At 45.5% G+C, this 24832-nt stretch overlaps 1 protein-coding gene and 1 pseudogene across 1 annotated transcript; both read right to left on the bottom strand.

Moving 5' to 3' along the window:
• Positions 1 to 2403: 2403 nt before the first annotated feature.
• LOC120645662 lies at positions 2404 to 3291 on the bottom strand. Its single transcript, XM_039922428.1, has one exon. It carries the CDS (start codon positions 3289 to 3291, stop codon positions 2404 to 2406), a length of 888 nt encoding a protein of 295 aa, XP_039778362.1.
• Positions 3292 to 3971: 680 nt separating this feature from the next.
• On the bottom strand, positions 3972 to 16662 carry LOC120645661 (annotated as a pseudogene).
• Positions 16663 to 24832: the final 8170 nt, after the last annotated feature.

Raw genomic sequence — 24832 nt, 5'->3', positions numbered from 1 at the left:
GCTAAAAACAATCCTGATAGTCGCAGGCTTAACCACAGGACTGAAGGTCTCATCATAATCCACTCCATGCTGCTGTGAAAAACTCCGAACAATCCAACGAGCCTTGTGGCGAGCAAGAGAGCCATCTGAATGATGCTTATATTTATAAATCTACTTGCCTGTCACCACATTGCCCCCTGATGGGCGAGGAACAAGACGCCAGGTTCCATTATCCATAAGAGCTTGACATTCATCCGCCATAGCAGCTCGCCAATTAGAATCAGCAAGCGCACTCTGATAATTAGATGGAATCGGAGAAGCAACAAGGTGTGCAGCAGATAAATTCTTGCAGCTCTTGGGCTAAATAGTACCTGTCTGAAGACGAGTCAGATGCCGCCAGGCAGGAAGTGGTGAAGAGCTGTGCATGGGCGGCTGGGGCACCACACAAAACGAGTCGGCCAGTGGTTGCAGCACAGGAGCAGAAGGCCGCACTCGCACAATTCCATGTATGGGGCGCCGCACTGGAGGTGGAGATGGAAATCGACGAGGCGGGTCAGCAGGCTGCTGCTGATGATTAAGCTGCTATGGTCGTCGAACGTTGACCTAACCAAAACGACCTGGCAAAGCAGGCTGAACAGGCGCAGGGGCAGGTCAACGACTGTAGACCTGTCCAAAGCTACTAGGAGGGTCAACCTGGGCAGGTGCAGGAGCTGCTGTTGCTACTGCACGGACGGATCCTGGCGGGGTCACGAGACCACACCTACCCGGACTAGAAGAAGCCGACGGTTCTGGTGCGGGTACTTGACCACGCCCACCAGAGGGAGATGGCAGTTGCTCGACGTCCATGGAGGACGGAGCAGCCACAGAGGGAGAAGCGCCACTAGCTACACGATTAGTAAGATAAGGTGCAATATCCGAGTCACTATCAAGCAGAAAATCAAAGGAGACGGTGGGAGCGGCAGGCTCTCTAGCGAAAGGGAAGCTGGTCTCATCGAAAACAACATGATGTGAGATGATAATCTTACGCGTGGAGAGGTCGAGACTGCGATACCCCTTGTGAGACAAGGGATATCCTAGAAAAACATAGGCAGCCGAGCGAGGAGCGAGCTTATGCCTGGAGCACAGACACCCAAAGACATGCAAGTGCGCATAGGAAGGGGCAACTTAAAAAGTCGCGTGTACGGGACCTCGTGACCAACGGAAGAGGAGGGTCTTCGGTTCAGTAGGTAGGTCGCAGCGGCAAGGGTTTCAGCCCAGTAGGAGGGTGGCATGGATGCATGGATGAGGAGGGTGCGCACATAGTTGTTAAGGGTACGAAGCATACATTCGGCTTTGCCATTCTGGGGGGAGGTGTGAGGGCATGAGAGGTGAAGAATTGTGCCATCCGCAGCAAGCGAAGAGTGCATGGTGCGGTTGACAAATTCAGTCCTATTATCTGCTTGGGAGTCATTTAACAGGAAGGCCGAACTGAGTGCGAATTTAGCGAATAAAGTCAACTATGTGCTGATGAACCTCGGACTTGTGCTTGAGAGGAAAAGTCCAGCAAAAGTGTGAAATCATCCAGCATAACTAGATAATAAGAACAACTAGAAATACTAGCCACCGGAGAGGTCCAAACATCACAGTGAACAATCTCAAAGGGAGAAAATGTCTGAGAGAAGTACTAAAGGGTAGACGCGCATGTTTGCCAAGCTGACAAGAATGGCAAAGGGAGCGATCTACTTTATTACATGAAATTAAATTATGCTTCCTGAGACTAGTAATGGCGGCTGGAGCAGGGTGACCAAGGTGACGGTGCCATAGGGATGAAGATGCTGCAACTAGGGCATGGGCAGTGGCTGAGGTGATATGGGGGATGGTGTAGAGGTCGCCAACACTATTGCAGTGAAGAATCATGCGTCCCGTCCTGAGGTCCTTGACAAAGAAACCAAAGGCGTCAAATTCGACTGAACAACTATTATTGCGAGTAAACTGGCGAAGGTTATGAACGATGGAAGGGATGATAAGAACATTGTTCAAGATGAAATTAGATGAGTTGGTGGCAAGGGTAGAGGAACCACGAGACAGGATAGGGATATGTGCACCATTGCCTTCTATAATAGATGAAGGAGCAACATGTGAGTGGGAAAGGAGTATACCCTCGAACTGATGCATGTGTGTCGACGCGCCGTTGTCCATCACCCATTGGTTGCCCTGCAGCGAGAGCTGCTGCAAGGCAGCCACCAGGCCGGCCTGATCCCATGACGGCAATGGCGAGGAGAACTACAGTGGAGTGCAGGTGGTCTGAGGGCTGTAGGAGGCATGGGCCTGGGGCGCAGGACCAAGGAGGCCCTGCCCGTGCCAGCCCTGGCTGCCACCAGCGCCTGATCAGCCTTGGACGCCACCCTGGAAGCTGCCCCCGCCCTGGTTGCCCTGCTGCTGCACCTATGGGTTGAAGCAGACCCACGGACTAGCAGGAATGGGGCCACGCTGCTGCTGTCTGCCACTGCCACCCTTGCCCTCGCCCTTACAGTGATGCTGCTGCTGGTGGCCGCCAGACTGTTGCAGGGGCGCCGAGGTGGAGGAGCTGGAACGGCAAGTAGAAGAACTGTAGGAGATGGTGCTGCTGGCGATGAGGGCAGTGGATGCCGCCACCTGATCAGCATTGGCAAGCTGCAGTTCCTTGATGGCGAGTTGGTCAAGGGCACCGGTGAAGTCGAGATTCAGGCCGGTGATGTAGTACGCAATGTTGATGAAGCGGGGGTTGAGCCCTCGAAGCAGATTGAGGACGAGGGTGGACTCCAAGACAGGTTCGCCAATGTCCCATACGGCATCCGCAGCCTTCTTCATCTCTTGACCATAGTCAGAGATGGAGAGGACGCCCTGAGTCATGGTGGCATGACTCAGGTAGATCGCCCGCGGCACCTTGTTGGACTGGAAGTGCTTGGAGATCGTCATCCAGAGGTCGCGGGCAGTCTGGTCATCGCTGCCCATGGTGAAGTCGAGGCCAGCCTCGGAGACAGAGCCGTAGATCCAACTATGGACCCAGAAGTCTATCTGTACCCACGCTGGCCAGAGTGGGTCGGTGGGAGGAGGAGGGGCGGTGCCGTCGATGTGCCGCATCAAGCCGAACTTGCCGCACATCGCACGGAAGAAGGAGGACCACTTGGTGTAGTCGGAGCACTGCAGCTCGAGCATCATGGGGACATGGGCCTTGACATTGACGGTGACGTAGGGATTGGTGAAGAGAGCATCATCGAAGGAGCCATCTGCACCACCAGACAGAGGAGAGGCAGCGCTAGTGGTGGAAGACATGGTGCTGACGGTCACCATTGCAGGGGTGCTGTCCGTAGCAGATTGGATCCAGGGGCGGACCTGCGACTAGGGCCACCCGGGCCGTGGCCCTAGTCGTGGCCTAGCGAAGCCCACAACCTCCCTTTAATTTGTGGCCTAAAAACAAACATCCGGCCCAGGCCAAACAGCCCAACACCACATTAGGGCAAAGCAGAGCACAGCACGAGCCCGCACGGAGATCCCAACGCCTGCCTCCTGCTCCGCCACTTCCTTCACCCATGACCCCCACCGGCCGCCACCTAGGGCGCCAGTCTGCTCGCCATTGGCCTCCGCCTGGTGCTGTTGTTGGTGCGCGGCCAGGCCTGCTGGAAGTAGGCAGACACCGCCGGGCGCCGTGCGCCGGCTCACTGGCTGGAAGCTCATCACTGGCCGCAGGGCCTCCTCATAGGACCCTTCCTCCCCGTGCCCCCGCCGCGCATCGCTCTCCTCCCCCAGCTCCCCATCCTCCTCTTCCTCCTCATCGCGGCCGCGGGGCAGGGGCTAGCTCTTCCTCGCCCTCTGCGACCACTCCCCGCTGGCTGTGGTCAACGCGCTTGCTCTCCTCGCCGCGCCCTACGCGCGGCTGCTGGCCACCAAGGCGCGGGACGCCATGGCCACGGTGCCCTGCGTGCCGCTCGCCGCGGGCATCGCAGCGGGGCCCGCCATGCTGGCGTGGGACGCTATGGTGCACCGCGCGTGCAGATGCGGCAGGCCCTAGTTGTGAACAAAAGCTGGGTCCGCCACTGATTGGATCTGCTAGGGGACTGCCTGAACAGGTTGAACACAAAGCGATGGATTCCGGCAGTAGGACGTGGGCTCTCATAGGGAACTATTTTGTTGCCTGGTACATACAATATGAACATTGTTTGATGGAAATATTTACATTGTTAACAGTGTCTGCTTTCGATCTTCTATTAACGTGGAATTTTATTTTACCACAACATGCAACCAGAAAAATGTAATAGGATTACATCACTACTACAGAACATGCTTTTTGTCCCGGTTGGGAAAGGCCTTTTGTCCCGATTTCCCAAACGGGACCGCCAAGGCGGGACAAAAGGGTACCGGGACAAATGGGGGCCTTTGGTCCCGGTTTGTAACACCAACCGGGACCAAAGGCCCCTTTTTTTTCCTGTTTCTTTTTCTGTTTCTTTTGGGTTATTTCTATTCCATTTCAGATTGAATTTTATATTAGAATTTAAGTGGAGTATGAACTGCAATAATATAAATATAAATATATATTCATTTACTCATATAAAGTGCAACACAAAAGTCAATTACATACAAAGTGCAACACAAAAGTCAATTTCATACAAAGTGCAACTAAAGTTTTACTTAATTTTATCATATTTACTCCTATTATCTATGTTTGACACGCCATCATAGTAGAATTCTCCTGCCGGGTCGAGGACCTCACGTACAATAAATCCGCTCAAGGCTTCTTGAATCGCCTGGATTCTTTCCTCTGGTATGAGTGTATCATGCATTTGATAAACCTGTGGTAAAATGAAAATATTGATTAGAACATTACAAAATGAGTTGCATGCAACTATGATAAAGTTTTTTACTTACTTCCTTCTCCCAGTCGCTTTCGGTCTTTTAAGGACATACCAGGCCATGGATATTCTCTATGACATAGTATGCACATAAATTAGTTCCTTGCGCCTGCCTCCGATACTTTAAGAGAAATAAATGAAGTAATTAGCTATCAATGTATACATATATATTAAAGGATATGGAACATGCAAATAAAGTAGAATCCCATCCGTACCGGAAAATTTTTCTTCCATTTTAGTTCGGCGCTGAAATTGCCACTATGCTTTCGAACGAATTTCTTACAAACCCTGAACATGAACCCAGACGAATAATTAAAGATAGTTGATTTCAAAAGCAATGGTAATTGAGGTGGTATGAGAAGAATTAATTACTTGTTCAACATGTCGCTCATGTCTTTGTATTGGTCTGGATCTCTCCGCAAAGAGTCCATAACAACTGCTAAGCTCAAGTCCAGAAATATGACAACTAGTATCCAGTGATCTCTGCAAGATTTTATGTACGGTTAATAAAATTCAGTTATACAGAACTAAAATAGTTATGTGGCAGAAAAGACTTACGCAAAGTTGTATGAAAATAAAATGAGACTCTTGTAATGTTGAATGGTTAGGTACTTGTACAAGTTTTTGAATGTTTCTGCAGGATTGCTCTGGAGATTCTTCAATTCACAACCTGTGGGTCGACAAAGCCGATGTGATAATACCCTTTTTTTCCGGCATATTTGAATCTCCATCCTACGGGATACAAAATGAAGTAAGGAACCTCCATCGTTAGTTATATATGGTAATGAACAAGATTTAAAGAACACACTTACAGAAGCCACAAAGCGACCATAGAGATGTCGAGGGCATCCTAATGGTATAATTGGTACACTTCTTCCCAATCAATCCATATGATGGCCTCTCCACGAAAGAAATCTTCATCTCCAATCTTTGCGCCCTGCATGAAGTTGCATTCTCTCATCGCCTTCATGTACAAGTCATGTAGCCTTCGCATTTGCGTTGGAAGCAACTGCATAATATCTGGGGGGACAAGGCTGGTGCCCTCCTTATAGTGCCATTTGACCACTGGAGCTATCGGATACTCTTTCAGCGGATCCAGATCTTGATTCGAAGCCCCTATTATCTGATCAGTAGTGAGCTTTGCTGATTGCAAGAACCCCAGAAAGCCTTGCTGTTCCTGGTCTAGAACAACTAGCGGTTCTATTGATTGTTTCAGTTGGGCCCTGAGCTGTGGAACACCGAACGATGACGACCCTGATTGTCTCTTGTCGTATGATTTCTTAATCGAGCGGTCGTAGTCCGAAAGTGGCGGTTTCTCAATGAACTTTATTCTATTCGATTCCTTCATTCCAATAAAAAAAATTTAATTTTGAAGGGTCCAGTGGTTTATCCTTATTCTCTGGCTCCGTCTTTTTTTGCTTCTTTGGCGGTGGCGGAGGAGGTGAGCCAGGAGATGGCAGCTCAGCAGGAGTAGTCAACGGCTGCCTAGGAGATGGCGGCTCAGCAGCAGAGTGTTCTGGGGCAGGTTCCGGAGATGGTGGCGGAGGAGGTGAACGACAAGCGTGTTGCGGCGATGCCGGCCTTGATTCCTGATCAGTAGGATTGAGGATGATGTACCGCTTGTCCCATAGGATGTAACCATGAATGACATCTGCTAATGTTGTCTCCCCGTCACCTTTAGGAATATCGAGCTTGAGATTCTTCCAATAATTGCACACCTCCTCGACCCCAACTTTAGCGTATCCAGCCGGGATCTGCTGCCCATGGTACACCTCGCCTAGTGTGCTTGGCATGGTGGAACCGTATGTTACCGTGAACCTTAAGTTCTTAGTGCAAGTTTGAAGCGCACAAGGTGTCCACTGGGTGATCTCATCCACAGGATAGTGCTGGTCGGCCGTCGTAAAAACAGCGGCGATTCCCGTATCGGCAGGGAGGCCCGTGGAGGCGTAGCTGCTTTTACGTTGAGATAGGCCGGCCGCATCGACAATAGGCTCTGCAGGCTCCACTTCCTGTTGCTGCTGCTGGCTCATTGCTAAGGCCACCTGGCATTTAACCTCTTCTGTCATACTTTCATCTTGTGAGAGGAGCTGTTCCTCTAGCCTTCGCAAGTGCAGGTGCTCCTCGTTCTTCCTTCTATCCCGGCTTCTATATGTTTCGATGTAATCTCTGAAGCCATATTTCCACGCAACCACTCCCTTGCCCCTTGTACGCCCCGGATGTTCTGGGTTCTGAAGGACGTATGTCAGTTCGTCCTTTTCTCTATTGGGCTGGAATGTGCCTTGGCTAACTACTTTGTATGGCCTCCTGTAGTCTGCGGGCCACTTGCTAAATTTTCTAGCCAAAGATGCACTCACCCGTCTCTGGGTCCAACGTTCCACCATGAGCATAGTACCAGTTCTTTGAACGTTCAGGCTAGGTGATGGTCGCAGGTGTGATATCTTTGTCAATCAAATCCTGCTCCATCTTCTCCCATTTTGGTTTTGTCATCTTGTACCCACGTTGCCCAAGAGTGTGATGATATAATTTCTTGGAGGCATTTTCCTTGGCCTTTTGCACGTTTCGAATCCCAAGCTCTGAAGATTTATATGCCACAAAGGCATTCTAGTGGTCCTTCTGCTTTGCAAGGTCTCCAGTGAACTCTGGCATTTTCCCTTTCTTCATATAATTCTTTGTCAGATTCTTCTTGAATGTCTGAAGTTGTTCGGCCATCTTGCTTAGGGTCCACCGCTTAGCAGCTTCTTCTGATTCAGCCGGAACCGTGAAGTTCTTCTTCAGCTCCCGCCAGAGCCACTCCTTTTCTCTTTCAGGCACCGCATCCCTTTACTCGCTTGGATTGTTAGCTTTCTATAACCTGAAGCTGATAGGAATGTGGTCCCGGACAAGACAACCACATTGCCTAATGTATTTCTTTGCGGCTACTTCTGGAGCGATCGGTTCGCCATCTGGAGCCACTTCTGTTATGATAAATCGCCCTTCCAATTTCTTGGTCGGGCCTCGCTTTGTTTTTTTGGCCTGACTTGATGATCCAGATGGCTTCAAAAAAATTTTTATATATATTCATGGTGATTACTCATTGTAAGTACGACAAATGAAAAGAATGATCGATGTTAAGATATATACGTTTGGTTCCTGGTCATTAGCATCAGCTGTTGGTTGATCAATTTCATCGCCACCGGACATATTGAGGTATATGTCGGTATTGGTGGCATCATCGGTGTCGTCGGCATGACCAGCCACCGCGGCGCTACCGGATGCAATCCTATCCATTAGGAACTGCTCATCATCCATCGCATCACGTCGCGGGTCCATCTGAACTAACTATCGAATATACAAATTGTTTTGATCAAATTATACACCTATTTATCCAAAATATTCAGAACTAAATTTCCATCTAAATTTCGAAACTAAATTTGCATACCAAATTTCCAAGGATCCAAATTTCCAACTAAATTTCTATCTAAATTTCCAAACTAAATTTCCATCTAAATTTCCAAATTAAATTTCCATCTAAATTTCCAAGGATCCAACTAAATTTCCATCTAAATTTCCAAGGATCCGACTAAATTTCCATCTAAATTACAAACAATCATTTCCAAACTAAATTTCCATTCTAAATTTTGAAACTAAATTTCCAAGGATCCAAATTTCCAATGATCAAAATTTCCAACTAAATTTCCATCAATAATTTCCATCTAAATTTCCAAGGATCCAACTAGATTTCCATCTAAATTTTCAACAATCATTTCCAAGCTAAATTTCCATTCTAAATTTTGAAACTAAATTTCCAAGGATCCAAATTTCCAAGGATCAAAATTTCCAACTAAATTTCCATCAATAATTTCCAAACTAAATTTCCATCTAAATTTCCAAGTCTCCAACTAAGTGAACATCTAAATTTCCAACAATTATTTCCAAACTAAATTTCCATTCTAAATTTTGAAACTAAATTTCCAAGGATCCAAATTTCCAACTAAATTTCCATCAATAATTTCCAAACTAAATTACCATCAATCATTTCCAAACTAAATTTCCATACTAAATTTTCAAACTAAATTTCCAAACTAAATTTCCATCTAAATACATCCAAATTGAGGTTAAATTACAAACAAATTAATGCACTAAACAAATTAATGTGAATCACAACAAATTAACTTCAATTACAAAACAAATGGGACTTGAATTACAAGCAAATTAATGCTCTAAATTTGAACCTCAAATTAATCCCGAAATTAATGCAACAAATTGAATAATAAAAAAATAGTAGCCCTCAAATTTGAACCTGGTTCAAATTTTAGGTTCAATTTGGGGCTACTGTTCCATCAAGCTAGCAGTGCCCTGCAGGGCCGCCCGCCGGCGTACAATGCCGGCGTGGGCAGGGGGATCGGGGTGTAGCTCACAGCAGGGGATGACGGTGCGGCGGCGCTCGGGGCGGGGCGCGGTGGAGGGGGTTCGACGAGCTGAGGATGTGGCTCGGGGGTCGAGGCGGCGGCGCGTGCTCTCGAAAGCGGTGGACGGCGGTGGCGTGCTGCTCCGGGGGCCAGGGCCGTGCGGGGGACGGCGGCGTGAGGTCTGTGCGTGGGGTCGACGAGGCGGCGGCGCTCCGGGTCAGGGCACGACGATGGCGATCGACCGGCAGCGGTTGCGGACGGATCAAGAAAACCACCAAGTGTTGGGGAGGAGGCAGGGGAGAGGGGGCGTCGGGATATATTGGGTGGGAGTCTTTGCTCCCGGTTCCAGCCACCATCCGGGACCAAAGGGTCTTTGGTCCCGGGTGGTAGCTGGAACCGGGACCAAAGGCCCCCCCTTTGGTCCCGGGTGGTCTCTCCACCCGGGACCAAAGGGTGTTTTAGCGGGCCGCGGCGAAAATGCGCATGTGGCTCACCTTTTGTCCCGGATGGATCTAATAACCGGGATAAATGAGGCCCGTTTTTCATTCTGGCGCCAAAACTTTGGGCTATCAGCTTTTTTTCATTTATTTTTTATTTGTTCCTTTAAAATGGGCTATCAGCTTTCAATTGCATAGAAAAAAAATATTGAGTCCAAAAATTATCAAAAAAAGTTTCTATACGAATTTAGATTCTATGTATCCAGCAAAAATATTGCATTTTATTTAAGTGATAGGACTCATAATTTATATAACTTTATACAAATTATAATTTTTATTTTGACCATGCAAATATGTATTAGATAATAGAAATATTTCAAAATATTGGCTTTCGAAATAAAATGAGTTTCCTCAACACATTAACATTAAAAAAGTGATTTTCACATATAACGTAATCAATTAATGTTAATAGTCAATGTGTTGTTTTGCGAGAGTTTGTGGGTGTCAATGTGCGAGGAGAAATTGATGCAATACATATATAAATCAAAATTTTCAAATTCCCCATCACATGTTTATGAAATATTACATAAAAAGTTTCTAATACATCAAGGATCAGTAGATACTGGTACGGTAACAGACTTCCTCTTCACAAATGTCCCTTGATTATGATCACGGCGCAAGTATGGAGCATCCTCATTGGCCAGCAGGATGCATGGATCAGCATTGACTGTGAAAGGTGGAATGTTAGCATAGTTATTATAGTCCTTTGACAAATCTGTCGTGTCGTCGACTCCAACGATATTTCTTTTACCTAAAAGGACTATGTGTCGCTTTGGCTCATCAGTTTGCTTGTTGATCCCCTTCTTTGGCTTGCTAGACATGTCCTTAACGTAGAAAACCTGAGAAACATCCTGGGCTAGGACGAATGACTCGTCTCTGTACCCAAGATTGTTAAGATCAACTATTGTCATACCGTACTGATCTTTTGTTACTCTAGTCCGCTACACCCACTGGCACCGAAACAGAGGCACCTTAAAATTGGGACCGTATTCCAGTTCCCGTATCTCTTCAATGTAACCGTAAAAAGGCTCCCTTTTTCTATTACTGTCTGTGGCGTCCATACGCACACCACTATTTTGATTTGTGCTTTTTTTTTATCTTGGGCTGCCGTGTAAAATGTGTTCCCATTTATCTCGTACCCTTGGTACGTTAAGATATTCAAAGACGGTCCCCTAGACAACAAGAACAATTGTTCACCTATATCCATGTTATGCATTAGATGTCTCCGCAACCAGCTGCCGAAAGTGTCGATGTGTTGACGTGTAATCCAGGTCTCAGACTTTTCTGGGAATTCCGAGGTTACAATCTTCTTATGTTCCTCGATATACGGATCCACCAAGGACGATTGTTGAAGAACCGTGTAATGCGCTTTCTTGAACGAGTTATCATCAGTGCAGACATGAGATTTTTTCCCTAGTGTGCCCTTTCCACTAAGTCTCCCCTCATACCGTGATTCAGGGACCCCAATCGGTTTAAGATCATCAATAAAATCAACACAAAAATCAATAACCTCCTTTGTTCCGTACGCACTGGTGATGCTTCCTTCTGGACGAGCACGGTTACGAACACATTTCTTTAGTACACCCATGAACCTCTCGAAGGGGAATATGTTGTGTAGAAATATAGGTCCGGGGATATCAATCTCTTTCACAAGGTGCACTAGAAGATGTGTCATAATGTTGAAGAATGATGGTAGAAATATCAGCTCAAATCCAACAAGACACTATACCACATGGTTCTGCAGCTTTGTCAGATTGTCTGGGTCAATTATCTTTTGAGAAATTGCGTTGAGGAAGGCACATAGCTTCACGATGGTTAACCGCACGTTCTCAGGCAGAATCCCCCGCAGCACAATGGGAAGAAGTTCAATCATAAGCACGTGGCAGTCATGAGACTTTATGTTTGTCAATTTCTTCTCTTGCAAATTTATGATTCCTTTTATATTCGATGAGTATCCAGATAGGACCTTGACACTGCTCAAGCATTCAAACATGCTTTCATTTTCTTCTTTGCTAAGAGTATAGCTGGCGGGACTTAAATAGTGTCGTCCATTGTCTCGCTTTTCAGGATGTAGGGCATCTCTGTCTTCCATTCGTTGCAATTCCTGACGTGCTTCTAGTGTATCTTTATTCTTTCTGTACACTCTCAAGAATCCTATCAGGTTGACGCAAAGATTCTTTGTGAGGTGCATCACATCAATTGCATGGCAAACATCTAAGACTTCCCAATATGGCAGCTCCCAAAAAATAGACTTCTTCTTCCACATGGGTGCCAATCTGTTGTCTCTCGGAACAGGTTGGCTACCTGGTCCCTTTCCAAATACTACTTCTAGATATTTGACCATTTCCAAGACGTCGCTGCCAGTACGGTGCTTCAGTTTTGTTTGGTGGTCCGCCTGCCCTTTGAAATGCTTGCCTTTCCTTCGTACCTGATGTCTGATGGGAAGAAACCGACGATGACCCGTGTATACACACTTTCTGCAGTGAGTCAACCATATACTATCAATTGCATCCAAACAATGTGTGCATGCTCTATATCCCTTGTTCAATTGTCCCGACAAGTTACTAAGAGCAGGCCAGTCATTGATGATTACGAACAACAATGCTCGTAGGTTGAAGTCCTCTTGTTTGTATTCGTCCCACATCGATATACCTTGTTTACACCATAGCAATAATAGTTCCTCGACCAATGGTCTTAAGTACACATCGATGTCATTTCCGGGCTGCTTTGGGCCCGGGATAAGTATAGACATCATGATGAATTTCCACTTCATGCATAGCCATGGTGGAAGATTGTATATGTATAGAGTGACAGGCTAAGTACTGTGCCCACTGCTCATCTCACCGAAAGGATTCATGCCATCCGTACTCAAACCGAACCTTATGTTTCTCACATCCAAGGCAAAGTCAGTGTACGTTCTATCTATTTTTCTCCACTGTGACCCATCCGCTGAGTGTCTCAACATTGAGTCTTCCTTGCGTTCCTCTTTGTGCCATCGCATCAACTTAGCATTATCTTTATTTCTAAACAGACGCTTCAAACATAGTATTATAGGCAAGTACCACATGACCTTGGCGGAAACTCTCTTCTGGGGACGCTCCGCCTCGACTTCCCTAGGATCATCTTTTAGGATCTTGTAACGCAATGCACCGCATACGGGGCAAGCATCCAAATTCTCGTAGTCACCTCGGTAGAGGATGTAGTCATTGGGACATGCATGTATCTTCTGCACCTCCAATCCTAGAGGGCAAACAAGTTATTTCGCTTCATACGTTGTGCTAGGCAATTCATTGTCTTTTTTTTTGCGGGTAGGCAATTCATTGTCTTTAGGAAGCATGTTTTTCAAAATTTTTAGTAATTCACCAAATCCCTTGTCTGATACACCATATGTTGCCTTCCATTGTAGCAACTCCAGTGTACGGTGTCAAGCTTCTTCAACCCATCCTCACATCTTGGGTACAACAACTTGCGATGGTCCTCTATCATCTGCTGGAACTTTAGCCTCTCTTTTTCACTCTCACAATCTTCCCGCTCACCGCACAATGCCTGCCCAAGCTCGTCGGTGGGCTCATTTTCTGCAGCATCTGCTTCAGGCTCTTCCATGGCAGTATCATCGTCAAAGGCACCGAATCCAGCATGGATTGGAATTTGGGCATCATCATAATCTACTTCTTCATTGTCTTCCATCATAACACCCTTTTCTCCATGTTTGGTCCAACATAAGTATTTGGGCATGAAACCATGACGGAAAATGTGACTGTGAAGGGTTGTTCTAGAGGAATAATCTTTATTATTCTGGCAGTGTAATCATGGGCAGCACATGAAATCATTTTCCTTGTTTGCCTCGATGACATTCAAAAAATAATGTCAGCCATCAATGAACCCTTTAGTACGTCGGTCAGCTTTGTACATCCATTGCCGATCCATCTGGATTGTTTGAATAACATATGAATAGAAAAATAAATGGTCCAAAGTAATAACATTACTCATACACCACGATTAATTAAATGGTCTACATAATCCATCACACAAACATAATAATTTAAATGGTCCAAGCTAAAATAATAGTAAATACAATACATGCATGCTAATACAAACTACTCACGAGACCAATTATTGACCGAGGCCTCGTGAACCGCCTCGCGAAATCTCTCCACATTGCGATCAAATTCTGCTATCCCTAACGCTTCACGCCTTGCATTATATCGAACCATCAACTCGCGATCGTCATCCGTACCATGTAGTTCAACATTAAATTCACGATGAAATTTGCGATTTTCTCGACCAAGTTCAAAGCATTGAAATTCTCTCTTAACCCAACGATGAATACGATATCTCATAAGTCCAACACGCTCCTCAGGTCAGAACTCAAGTGAATGTCCAGTGGGCTCCAGTTGATTGCGTACCGCCGCCCGAGCGGACGCACGATGCTCCAATGTACTCACAGGTGGCAAACTCATACTCTCTACACTTATCTTCACAACAACACAATTAAGACACATACAAAATACAACTAATTATTCATAATACAATAAAAAATTAATAAAATGCTTAATAGTCACATTGTAATATATACATACTCACATTGTAATATATATACTCTCATTGCAAACAAAAATCTAGTTTTAATTTGTAATAATAATATGAACTCTCTATACATGGAAAATCACACATCAACTCTCTATACTCATCTAGATAAACTAAAACAAGTAAATCTATCTATATATGCACAGCTAAAAGTACCACACACATTTGAGTTCAAATGGTATAAAAATGAAGAAACTTTCACAATTAAACCTCCCATTTCTCTATTTCTAAACAATAAAAACTGAGCTAAATAAGAAATAAATGATGAGAGGAACAAGCTCCTAACCTTTATAGCTGTTCAATGGACAGGGAATCAAAGAGTCTTGACAAATCGTGGACGAAATGGGCAAGAACTCCCCCCACCCGACCCAAGAACAGCAAGAACACTGAGCTGAATGGCTCGGGCGGGGGGAGGAAGGAGGGGGATATAGGTCGGGGCTCTTTTGTCCCAGTTGGAGCCACCAACCGGGACCAAAGCCCCTACATTTGTCCCGGTTGGTGGCTCCATCCGGGACCATTGGTCCCAGGGGCCTTTCTCGGGCGGGGGGAGGAAGAAGGGGGATATAGGTTGGGGCTCTTTTGTCCCGGTTGGAGCCACCAACCGGGACCAAAGCCCCTACATTTGTCCCGATTGGTGGCTCCATCCGGGACCATTAGTCCTAGGGGCCTTTGGTCCCGGTTGGTGCCACCAACCGGGACAAAAGGGTGAAGCTTCGGTCCCGGTTGGTGGCTCTAACCGGGACCAAATGCCCCAGGGACCAATGGTCCCAGTTGGGGTCACCAACCGGGACAAATGTGGGGGCTCTGGTCCCGGTTGGTGGAACCAACCGGGACAAAAGGCCCCTGCCCCCAGCTAGCCGTTGGAACCGGGACCAAAGCACTCTTTGGTCCCGGGTCCAAAGGCAGCCGGGACAAATGGCCTGGACCAAAGGCCCGTTCTGTAGTAGTGATTTTTCTGTTATAAAAATATTTAGTTTTGTTATGCAGTCATTTTTAACGATATATATGTAGTTCAAAATGTATATAAGTAAAACAATTCTGTAGCAGAAATGAATGTGGAGAAGATATACTGATGAGCATCTGATGTGCCAATAAAATGGTTTCCAAGCTTTTACTTAAACACCCAAGAGTAAATGCAGTTGCTAGTTTGCTACAATATACTTCTCTGTCATGTTTAAGTCCAATCTAGAGTTATATTCCCTTTTTCATGTTACAGTTAGTGATTATATTTATTTTATCTGGCAAAGAAAATCTGAAAGGCACTTTATATTTGCGGGCGCCGAAACTGAAATAATTAACTGGATCATAAATCACAGGCTACATTCAGGTAATGCAACCAGTGAGTCCAATCACTTACCAAAACTAGTATCAGTTGTCTCTGGAATGTCTGTCACCAACCTATGCCGGACATTGAGAACTACTAATCAGTACGACATCAAGGTGATAATATTATACTCATGTAATCAACAACAAGAGCAGCATGCCACGCATGGCATGCATATAGAGTGAACAGGGAAAAGAGTCAGTGCACTACCACTGGGCCGCATGGACAAAAGCTATAAAGAACTTACCAGTGAAGGTTCTCCATTTAGTAGGGTTACTGGGGCTTGGTGCATCAGGGTCCACCATGACCTTGCAAAATGATAAATCAGACAGATATACGTATAATTAGGTCAGCTTAATCAATCCGGATACTAAGAAATCAGGTCTCCGATTGACATATTCTCATTTGATGCATTAATGCATTGCATTTGCATTGTTACCTGAGTATATAGATTATATGCATAGAAAACATTGAAGAAGCAAATTGAGACAAATTTTTATTAGAAATAAGGCTTAATAATAACCATGATAAGTTCCAAAATTTCACCTTGTCGAAACTATAATAGGTCAGCTAGTCATGTCAGCTTAAAGGCACACTTAAAAGCTTGAGAGTCCACGAAAACACATATTCTTTGCTTTTTTTTATCTACTATTATTAGCGATGCAAAAGATACTTCAGGAGATATGCTGAGCTAGGTCAACAAATAGTATAGACTAGCCATGATATGAAAGTTTAGTCATTTGGACCACTCCAAATTCAAGTCAAATAAGAAGACAGCAATCATCAAATCAACATGGCATGCATAATCACGCACTTACAAGTGTGTAAAGAGTTCTCATGTCACGTCCACTGATATGTACCCTTGGCTCACTCTTCACTTGAGATGGTTTAAGATCAGATCCATTTGTCATCTCCTTATTGTTGTAGAAGACCCTCGGTGATGCTGTTGTGATGAAGGGATCCACGTTATCCCCAACAACATGGCCAACGACCAATGGGTCCCTCGACATATTGAACATGGAGTGATTTGGGAGAACGGAATACTAGTGGTTGTCGAGCTAAGATATGAGGGCTCCAAATGTGGTTCACACTGAGAGATGATGGAAGTGAGGAGGTGTAACACCCCTCAGCCAGACCGGTCCGACCGGTGTCGCCGGCCGGTAAGACCGGAAGTCAGAGCACGAGTCACGGCGGCCACGCGTCGCGCATCGTTGCCGGAAGACCTCAGCGTCAACGCCACGAGCCGTCGCCATCGCCCGAGCTCTCCCAAAGCCTCCGCACGCCCTCGTTCAATGCATCGCGCCCTCTCCTTCCTCTTCCTTTCTTCTTCCTCAAGCTGAGACGACCGAGCTCTAGCGGAGCTTCAGTTCCGGCCAAATTCGCTGGCCACACCTCGCCGTGCCTCGATTCCTCGCGCCCCGATTGTCCTCACTACCCCCTCCACCTTTCCCACCGCTCACTCGGGCTAGTCCGGTCGTTTCCCAGCCGGAATCGACGGCTCCACCGCCGGTCGCCATGGGTGCGCCACCTGAGCTCCACCCCCTCTCTGCGATCTGCTTCTTCGTCTCTCCTCCGCCTAAATCGACCCCAAGAATGGGTCCATGGTGAGTCACTCATGCTCCCCGGCCTTTTTCCCCCTTGCATCATGCACCGCCGGCACCGGAACACGGCCGCCGCCGCCGCTGCCTGCTGCGGGCCGTGCCCGCGCAGCCCTGTGCCACGCCGCCGCCACTTGGCTGCACTAAATTCCGCGCTGCCCCGCACCGCCGCTAACCGGCTTTGCCGCCATACGCCGCCACGCGCCAAGCCATGCGCTGCTGCGTGCCACTACACATCGTGGGCTGGCTCGGCCTGCATCGGTCTAACTGGTGGGTTTGGCCAGTCCGACCGGTCATGTGGGGTTCCAAATGTTGATTTTTGTTTGTTTCGGCTGTAACTCGTAAAATGTGTAGTAAATCGTAGAAAATCATAAAAATGCAAACAAAAATTTGTTGGATTCCTTGTTATAAGATCTGCAACTTTCCTTAAAGGTTGATCTTTAGTTTTTAAACAGTTTTTGCTCTAGTTTAAATGTTAGTTTAAGTGGCTGCAAACTTTGAAAATGCATAGTAAATCTTAGAAAAATCCTAAAAAGAAAAGTAAAATTTTGGTGGAATCCTTGTAAGTAGATTCATGCAGTAGATATATAATCTTGCATGTTTTAGTAGAAAAATATTGTTCTAGATGTTTATCTATGCTTGTTAGGATTAAATTCATATATGTAGTTATGTTGCTCCTTTTGCTGCGAAATTTTAATGGTAGGCTATCCATGTGATGCATGTGCTGTGGTAAAAGTTTCAGATTTGGTAGTGCAGGTATGCCAAGTTAGTTGTTTAGTTGTTTAGGGCACAACTACGAGTGGTCTGACAGGTGCTGTGGCCGGTCTGACCGGTCGTGACTAGTCTGACCGGTTTGATAGACCGGTCTGGCCGGTTGTGCTAAGTTTGCAACCTCAGCTGAAACTTATAAATTTCATAGAAAATTTTAGAAAAATGGGAAAATTGTAAAATTTAGTTTGTTAGCTTTGTATTTTCATGCTATGTAAGATAGAACTATAAAATGTATTGTTTAACAGCTTTTACTTTGTAGTTTTAATTATGTTAGATAAAATGTTTTTATAGCTTTTAAATGCATAATTGCAATTAGGAGAATGCTAAAAATATAAAACTTGTGGGGATAACTTTGTTTAGACTCGTGCAAGGTTTAATTAACCTCTGTTTATGTAGTTGTTCATGTTTAGGCAATAGTGACCTTGTGCTTGTATTGCTGCACTTTTTACTGCATCGTCCCTGCATTCATACATATGCATTGTTGCACCTCATTTAGGTATGCTAGATGTACAACATGTGGACGTGGAGCACGCGGTGTTGGAGCCCAACTACAACACGGTGTTCGATGGGCATCTCTAGAAGATGGAAGGACCGTTGAAGCAACAGAAGACCCCGGCCCAAGATCAGAAGGGCCCAAGACCTTGATAATATTAACACTAATTTAGTGTTACCCTTAGGCAAGCCCCGGTGCATAACCTACTATTTTAAATTATGAATCATTATATATTTATTACTTTGTGCATTATGTTTTTAGGAATTGTCTGGAACCTTAGTTGTATGATCCCTAGGTTCCCTTCGTCTTATACTAGTATGTGTAGGTCGATAGCACTGCTATGCTTAACAGGTCTCGGTAGAAGTAGGGTGATTTCCTGTCACTCGCGAGCTATAGGGTAGAAGTCGAGTAATTTCCTGTTACTCGTGAGATATAGGGTGTCTTTATATTTCAGTATATGAGATATGGAATGCAATATGAAATGAATGGAAAATTTAGACCGGACGAGGAATGATAATGAGATGTAGGTATGGCAGCAAGACAGGGTTCCTGGGTGTCTTATCCCCGTCTGTGTCGATTGAGGACCGTACCATTGTTGGCAGTGCTGATCGGGGATTGAACTGTACTAACCGCATGCCGGGAGTAGGAGGTAGTCGAAACTGGTAAGCCTAGTACTGGCTCTTTTCGAAAGTACAGAACTTCTACCCACCCCTTAGGGCAGTCGAGTGCCCGCGGAGAATTGGGATGCATATGTTTACTTTTGGTGGTCTCTCATAGGGCTCGGCTAACTATACGCAGGTGGGCGGTTCTATAGTTCGAGGCGGGGAGGGGAATGGTTGGCCCATATAGTTCGACGGGGCAATTACGTGCCGTGTTGGTTAGGTCCACCTTGCAAGGTGAAATCGGATCGATTTACCATGACTCGCGGTTATGAGAGCCTTGATCTCTTTGTCACATCGTAGTAATGAGATATGGAACATGTATTACATATGATAATGATTGCTCTATACCATGTTTGTTCTAGATAGGCAAATATTATCCAATGGTTAAGCTATATAGAATCTTGAGCTAAAATACTTAAAATAAGGATCCACTTTTAGTTGTTTTTCCGCAAAACAAAACCACCAGCCAAAAGCCTTGCATGTCTAGATAGTGGGCTAAGTATACCCATTGTCGGGTAAGTCTTGCTGAGTATTAGTTGCTCAGAGTTTGTTGTTTACCCTGTTTCAGGTATAGAAGCTAACCAGGATAAACATCGGTGGGGTCGATGTGACATCCTCACGTCTTCGTAGACTTCCGCTTGATTTTATTTTAAATTGATCTCTTAAAGTTTTTCCTCAGATTATATTCTCTTCCAATGCTGTCATTTCTTACGCAAATTCAAAATTGAAAGCTGTTTTGTAAATGTCTTAATACTATTAACTATTTTTGTAAAATTATATCATGCTGGTACCGTCTGCGCTCACCATTGTGCAAGACTACTGGTGATGTTTTGATCGGCCTGTGGGTTGAAAACAGGCTGTCAAGTTACACTTAATTAAGCTAATGCACCTGATGTGTTTAAATGATGGCGGTTATGCTTAATTAAGTCAGTTTAACTTGGCGGTTCTGTCACAGGAGGCCTATTTACAGAGAGATGCTGATCAAGACGTCCTCATCAATAGCAAGAGACCGAACTAAAGTGTCACCCTATTTCTCCAGATGTTCTGGAATCTGTTTTAGGGCATAATAAGTGATTTGGGTGGCTCTAGCAAGAAGTTGAGAGGCTCCTTCACCATCCTTTCGGGCTACTGGGTGCACAGACAAATTTACTCTCTTGTCTAGTACACTGGTGAATAAAATCTTGAGGCTGCTGTGTCGCTTATTCTCTAAATCTGGACCCATTTCACGCACATAACATATAACTAATGCACAAAGTTTTCTCACTTTTGACCTAGGTCCCATCAAGCCCGATGTGAATGTGCTAACTGAGCTAGGCAAGGAGAGAGGGTGGAGTTGTCTCATGGGACAAGTAAGCCACAAGGTGGTAGCCTCCCTTTAGGCACCTTATTGCTTTTAAGTTTAATTCGTGGTGACATCAAGGACGTGACTGCAATTGACAACATGACATTCTCTTTTTCTCACACTCTTCTCTAATAATGGGTCATGGCATTGGATTCTGCACTCCATGCATGTAAAGCAGAGCTGCAGAAAACAAGAACATTGGTGTAGTTGAGAGGATGAGGATGTCCATTGAAGGAGGTATAGAGCTGGAATAACCGTTGAGAGGACCTATAGCATATTTATGCATGGTCTCTTCTGTCTCAATAATTCAGACATGTGCATATCCATGCGATGTCCTTATAAGTTTCTCCCACACATGTACAACTTATTTTCATCTTTTTAAACGTCCAAACAGTGATATAAGAGAAGATTTATCCGATCCAGGTCTCCAAGATGGTATATGCATCTTCTAGACCCTGTGGACAATTACACCGCCCCTCCTGATCGATTTAAAAGATTGCAGATGAAAGTAGCAAGCCTTGTTGATGCAAAGTCAGCTAAATTGAGCTCTGTGTGTGTGCGCGCGTGCGCATGTGCAGTGGCGGAGGACGAAATCGAATTGAGGTATGGAGAAATAATTCAGGACACGACATTTTCTTCCTTCCTCTAAGCTCAGATCAGAAGCATTGGAGTACAAGATAGCTGTAGCTATAAGCTATTGCACCCATTCATGGCCAAATCAAGGTATGGCGAGCGCTGGTTATTCTTCTTACCGTGTCTGTTTCGGTAGAGCACTGGTAGCATGCAAGTTGAGCTAATGTTCATGCTAGCACATGTCACAATGGTGATGCCTTACTTGAGAAGGTTCATATATACTTTTGCCATCTTGATTTAATTTATTGGACAACAATGCACGCCAAACTGTTAAAGCAGCACAAGCATAATAAAAAACACACGGGATTCTTAACCTTATTACGGTTTTGTTGTCCCTATCAAACATTTTAGTGACAGGAAAGCTCCTGTTCCATTCTCTCCCTTTTTGACAAAACTACTGTTTCTGCGGTTCTCATCTAGAATTACACATAGTTGGATGAGGGCTGCAAGATGATCAGATAATCAGTATGCTAGGCTTCCTGTAAGTAGAAATGCAATCATTTGATCACGCCTATCATTATTGGGCAGATCGACTCGAATTTACCTTAATTGACAACACCTCGTAGTTGCTTTGTGCTGTAGGTCTAACATGGCATCTTGTTAATGTAGATCGCCTAATATTTATCCATCTGGCAGCTTTGTTATTGGTATAGGGTCAAGGTATGAATAACTTGCTGATATGCCATGAAAAATGTTGGCCACCTTTGGGCAATGGATTAACTAGACAAGCAAGCTGCGTACTCAAGACTCTGCATTATGAGTGTGGCATTTGCATATTGTAAGGAACATGGCCCCATTTAGGCCATTGTTTGTGATTTTGGTTATTGAGTGACAACATAATCAATGGGAGTAACAAATTTGTGAGATCACGCTTGTAGGATTTTTAGGTCCCATGGATATGAGTTAACATGTCTAATTCATCGTCGAGACGCCAAGTCCAATCCACCATCAAGATGACAAATCCAATCAGTTGTAGAGGTGCCAAAGTATAGTGGAAATCCAGAGATAGAATATATTTTAAGGATCCAAATGATCGTCGCGACGAATTAGACGAAAAGAAGCAGAATCAGCAACACCGGTTAAACCGACGGTGCACCATCGGTGCATCCGGTGGTTGTCGGAAGAACCGACGCCTTAGCATCGGTGTAATTGGAAGTGCGTACTGAGTCAAGTGAGGAAAACTCAGTAGCACCGGTTTAACCGACGGGTCAGAATCAGGCATCGGTGCATTCAAAATACTATTGTCCAGAGACGATGTCAAGTGCGCAGCAGCCAAGCCTTCAGCACCAGAAGGACCGATGCCCATCGGAGCAATGCATCGGTGCAATGATGTCAGCAGAGCAGGAGCAAGTGCAACAGCTACGAGAAGATCAAGTGTCACCGGAAGAACCGACGCCTAAGCATCGGTTTAATCAATGGTCTCTGAGAATTGTTGCAACTATATCAGAAATGCCAATGGCTACTTCAGAGCGCAGTGTGACCGGAAGAACCGATGCCCCTGCATGGAAGTTCCGATTGTTGACGCTCACTAATGACAATTTCCAGGCGTCAACTTGATCAAAAAATCATGAGAGTTAGCATTTCTTACACGCATCCTTATCCAATAAAGTTCCTAAATCACACTTTACCTTTTAGAATATGCAATTTGTGTTTTCAAGCTAATATGCAGGTTACAAGCACACTTTGGCCCGACACAAAATCACAAAAAATATCAGAGTACCGATTCAGGCTCAAATGGACCAAGTGAAGCCCAAGAACTGAAGCAAACCCAGCTGGGGCAGGCCATGCCTCAACTTTGGGACAAGGGGAGACCAAGACAAGCTCACTCTAGGAAGTTGGGGGGTGGTTGGCGGCCCGGGCAGGCCGACCGACCTACCTGCTCAGCCGGCCAGGCCCGTGGGCCCCACCGCCTCAACTAAGGCATGTGGCGCTTCCTTGTTGGCTCACAACATCGGTTTGGGGTGCTGCGGCTGGTGGCTCCCTGCTATAAATAGAAGGGGGTTTAGAGAATAGAACACACACACACCACACACCTCTTCCTCTCTTGCATTCCTTGCATAGTCTTTAGGCTTAGTGGAGTTTAGGAGAAGTCTAGGAGTCATCGAGTCGCCGGTGTTGCTCGAGAGTCTGGTATGGGTTCATCTCTAGCTCTCTCTTGTAATATTCGGTTGTTTGTAATAGCATTAGACTATGGTTACCGATATCTGCTTGAAGTATATTCTGAGTTATCGAGTAAATGCTTCTTATCATGGTTGTGTTATCATTCTATGCTTGCATTGTATGATCGCCCTGTGCTGGAGATGGTTAGTCTTTTGTTCTTAGAACTCTATCAACTGCTCTAGTATTCGTATGATTGCTCTAGTGTGATGTCTATCCATCCAGAGGGTGGGGGGTCCGCGCGGGACACTAGAGTATGCCTTACTAGTGTGGACATGGTGTCTAGATTAGCTAAGAGTTGTTGGATGTCAACTATACCCACGGTTTATAGAGGTAGCCAGAAGGTGGTGACAGCCATGTCCGTGCCTTTTAGTAATCCTCCACGTTCGGTATGGGGGGTAGGAGGTACATAAATTCGTCGGGGTGTACGGGCTCCTCCCGTTACTTCGATAGCGATCTCCCTGTTGTGTAGTTTAATCTCTGACGAGCTAACTAATGAGAAAGTGTAGATATAGCTAGCCTAGCACAGCTGACTCGAGCTCTGACTTTTACCTTGCTCCCGGCCTAAAGTAACCTTTATTCTTTTATTCAAGAGAGTAGTTTGTGTGTGTGTGTCACACTATCTCCCACCATGTTATTATCTTACCCCTGTTTATGCATGAGAATATCCAATCTAGATAGAGTTCACCAACTGATCTATATATTCTCTCACTCATTGCCTTCCCTGCAGAAATATAAATGACACCCCGGTATACTCCCAGGTAAAATGCTACAGCGGTATTCTGTGTGCTTGAGGATCTATTCGTGGTTCATGAAATACTGCCATCCCAAATTGGCATCTGCGGGCGTCATCGCTAGGTGACGTTGGTAGGCGCCAACAAGTAATTTTGGCGCCATTGCCGGGGAAGGCATAGAGTAAAATATATAGACAGAGTTGTGAACAAAATCGAAATTAGTATTCGCTTGCTAAAAAGGCTAACTTGGCTTTGTTTTCTTGTCTTTGATGGTATGAAAACAGGGTAGTGTATGACCGGTTTCGACATGCCACAAAACATTCATTCCGATCCAGAGTCACTTTTGAGGAGGACGCAAGCTCGTCTCGTATCACCTCGGAGATCACTCTCGGTAGTTGATCCAGTCATCGCATCATCATCAGCTCCTAGAGCTATGGCCCAGAAGACACTCCGTGATTACTCTGCTCCGTCTGCTAGCCAGGTCCCGACCGGACCCGAGGTTAACAACGGAGGAGAAAATTTCGAGATCAAGACGGGTCTCATTACGATGGTGCAGGCCAGCCCATTTTGTGGCAGGGCCAATGAGGATGCCAGCGCTCATCTCCAGCAGTTCCTGGAGCTCTGCAGTACTTTTGTAATCAAGGGTGTATCGCAAGATGCAATCCGGCTCCGTCTGTTTCCGTTTTCTCTCTTGGGGAGAGCGAAGCAATGGTTTTATGCTAACAAGGCTGCTGTGGATACATGGGACAAATGTGCCAAGGCGTTCCTCTCGAAGTTCTTCCCGACGGGCAAAACCAAT

This window comes from Panicum virgatum, chromosome 8K, assembly GCF_016808335.1.
Source record: "Panicum virgatum strain AP13 chromosome 8K, P.virgatum_v5, whole genome shotgun sequence".
Lineage (NCBI taxonomy): Eukaryota > Viridiplantae > Streptophyta > Magnoliopsida > Poales > Poaceae > Panicum > Panicum virgatum.
The sequence above is the reverse complement of the archived record's forward strand: the minus strand, read 5'-3'. Positions and strand labels throughout refer to the sequence as shown.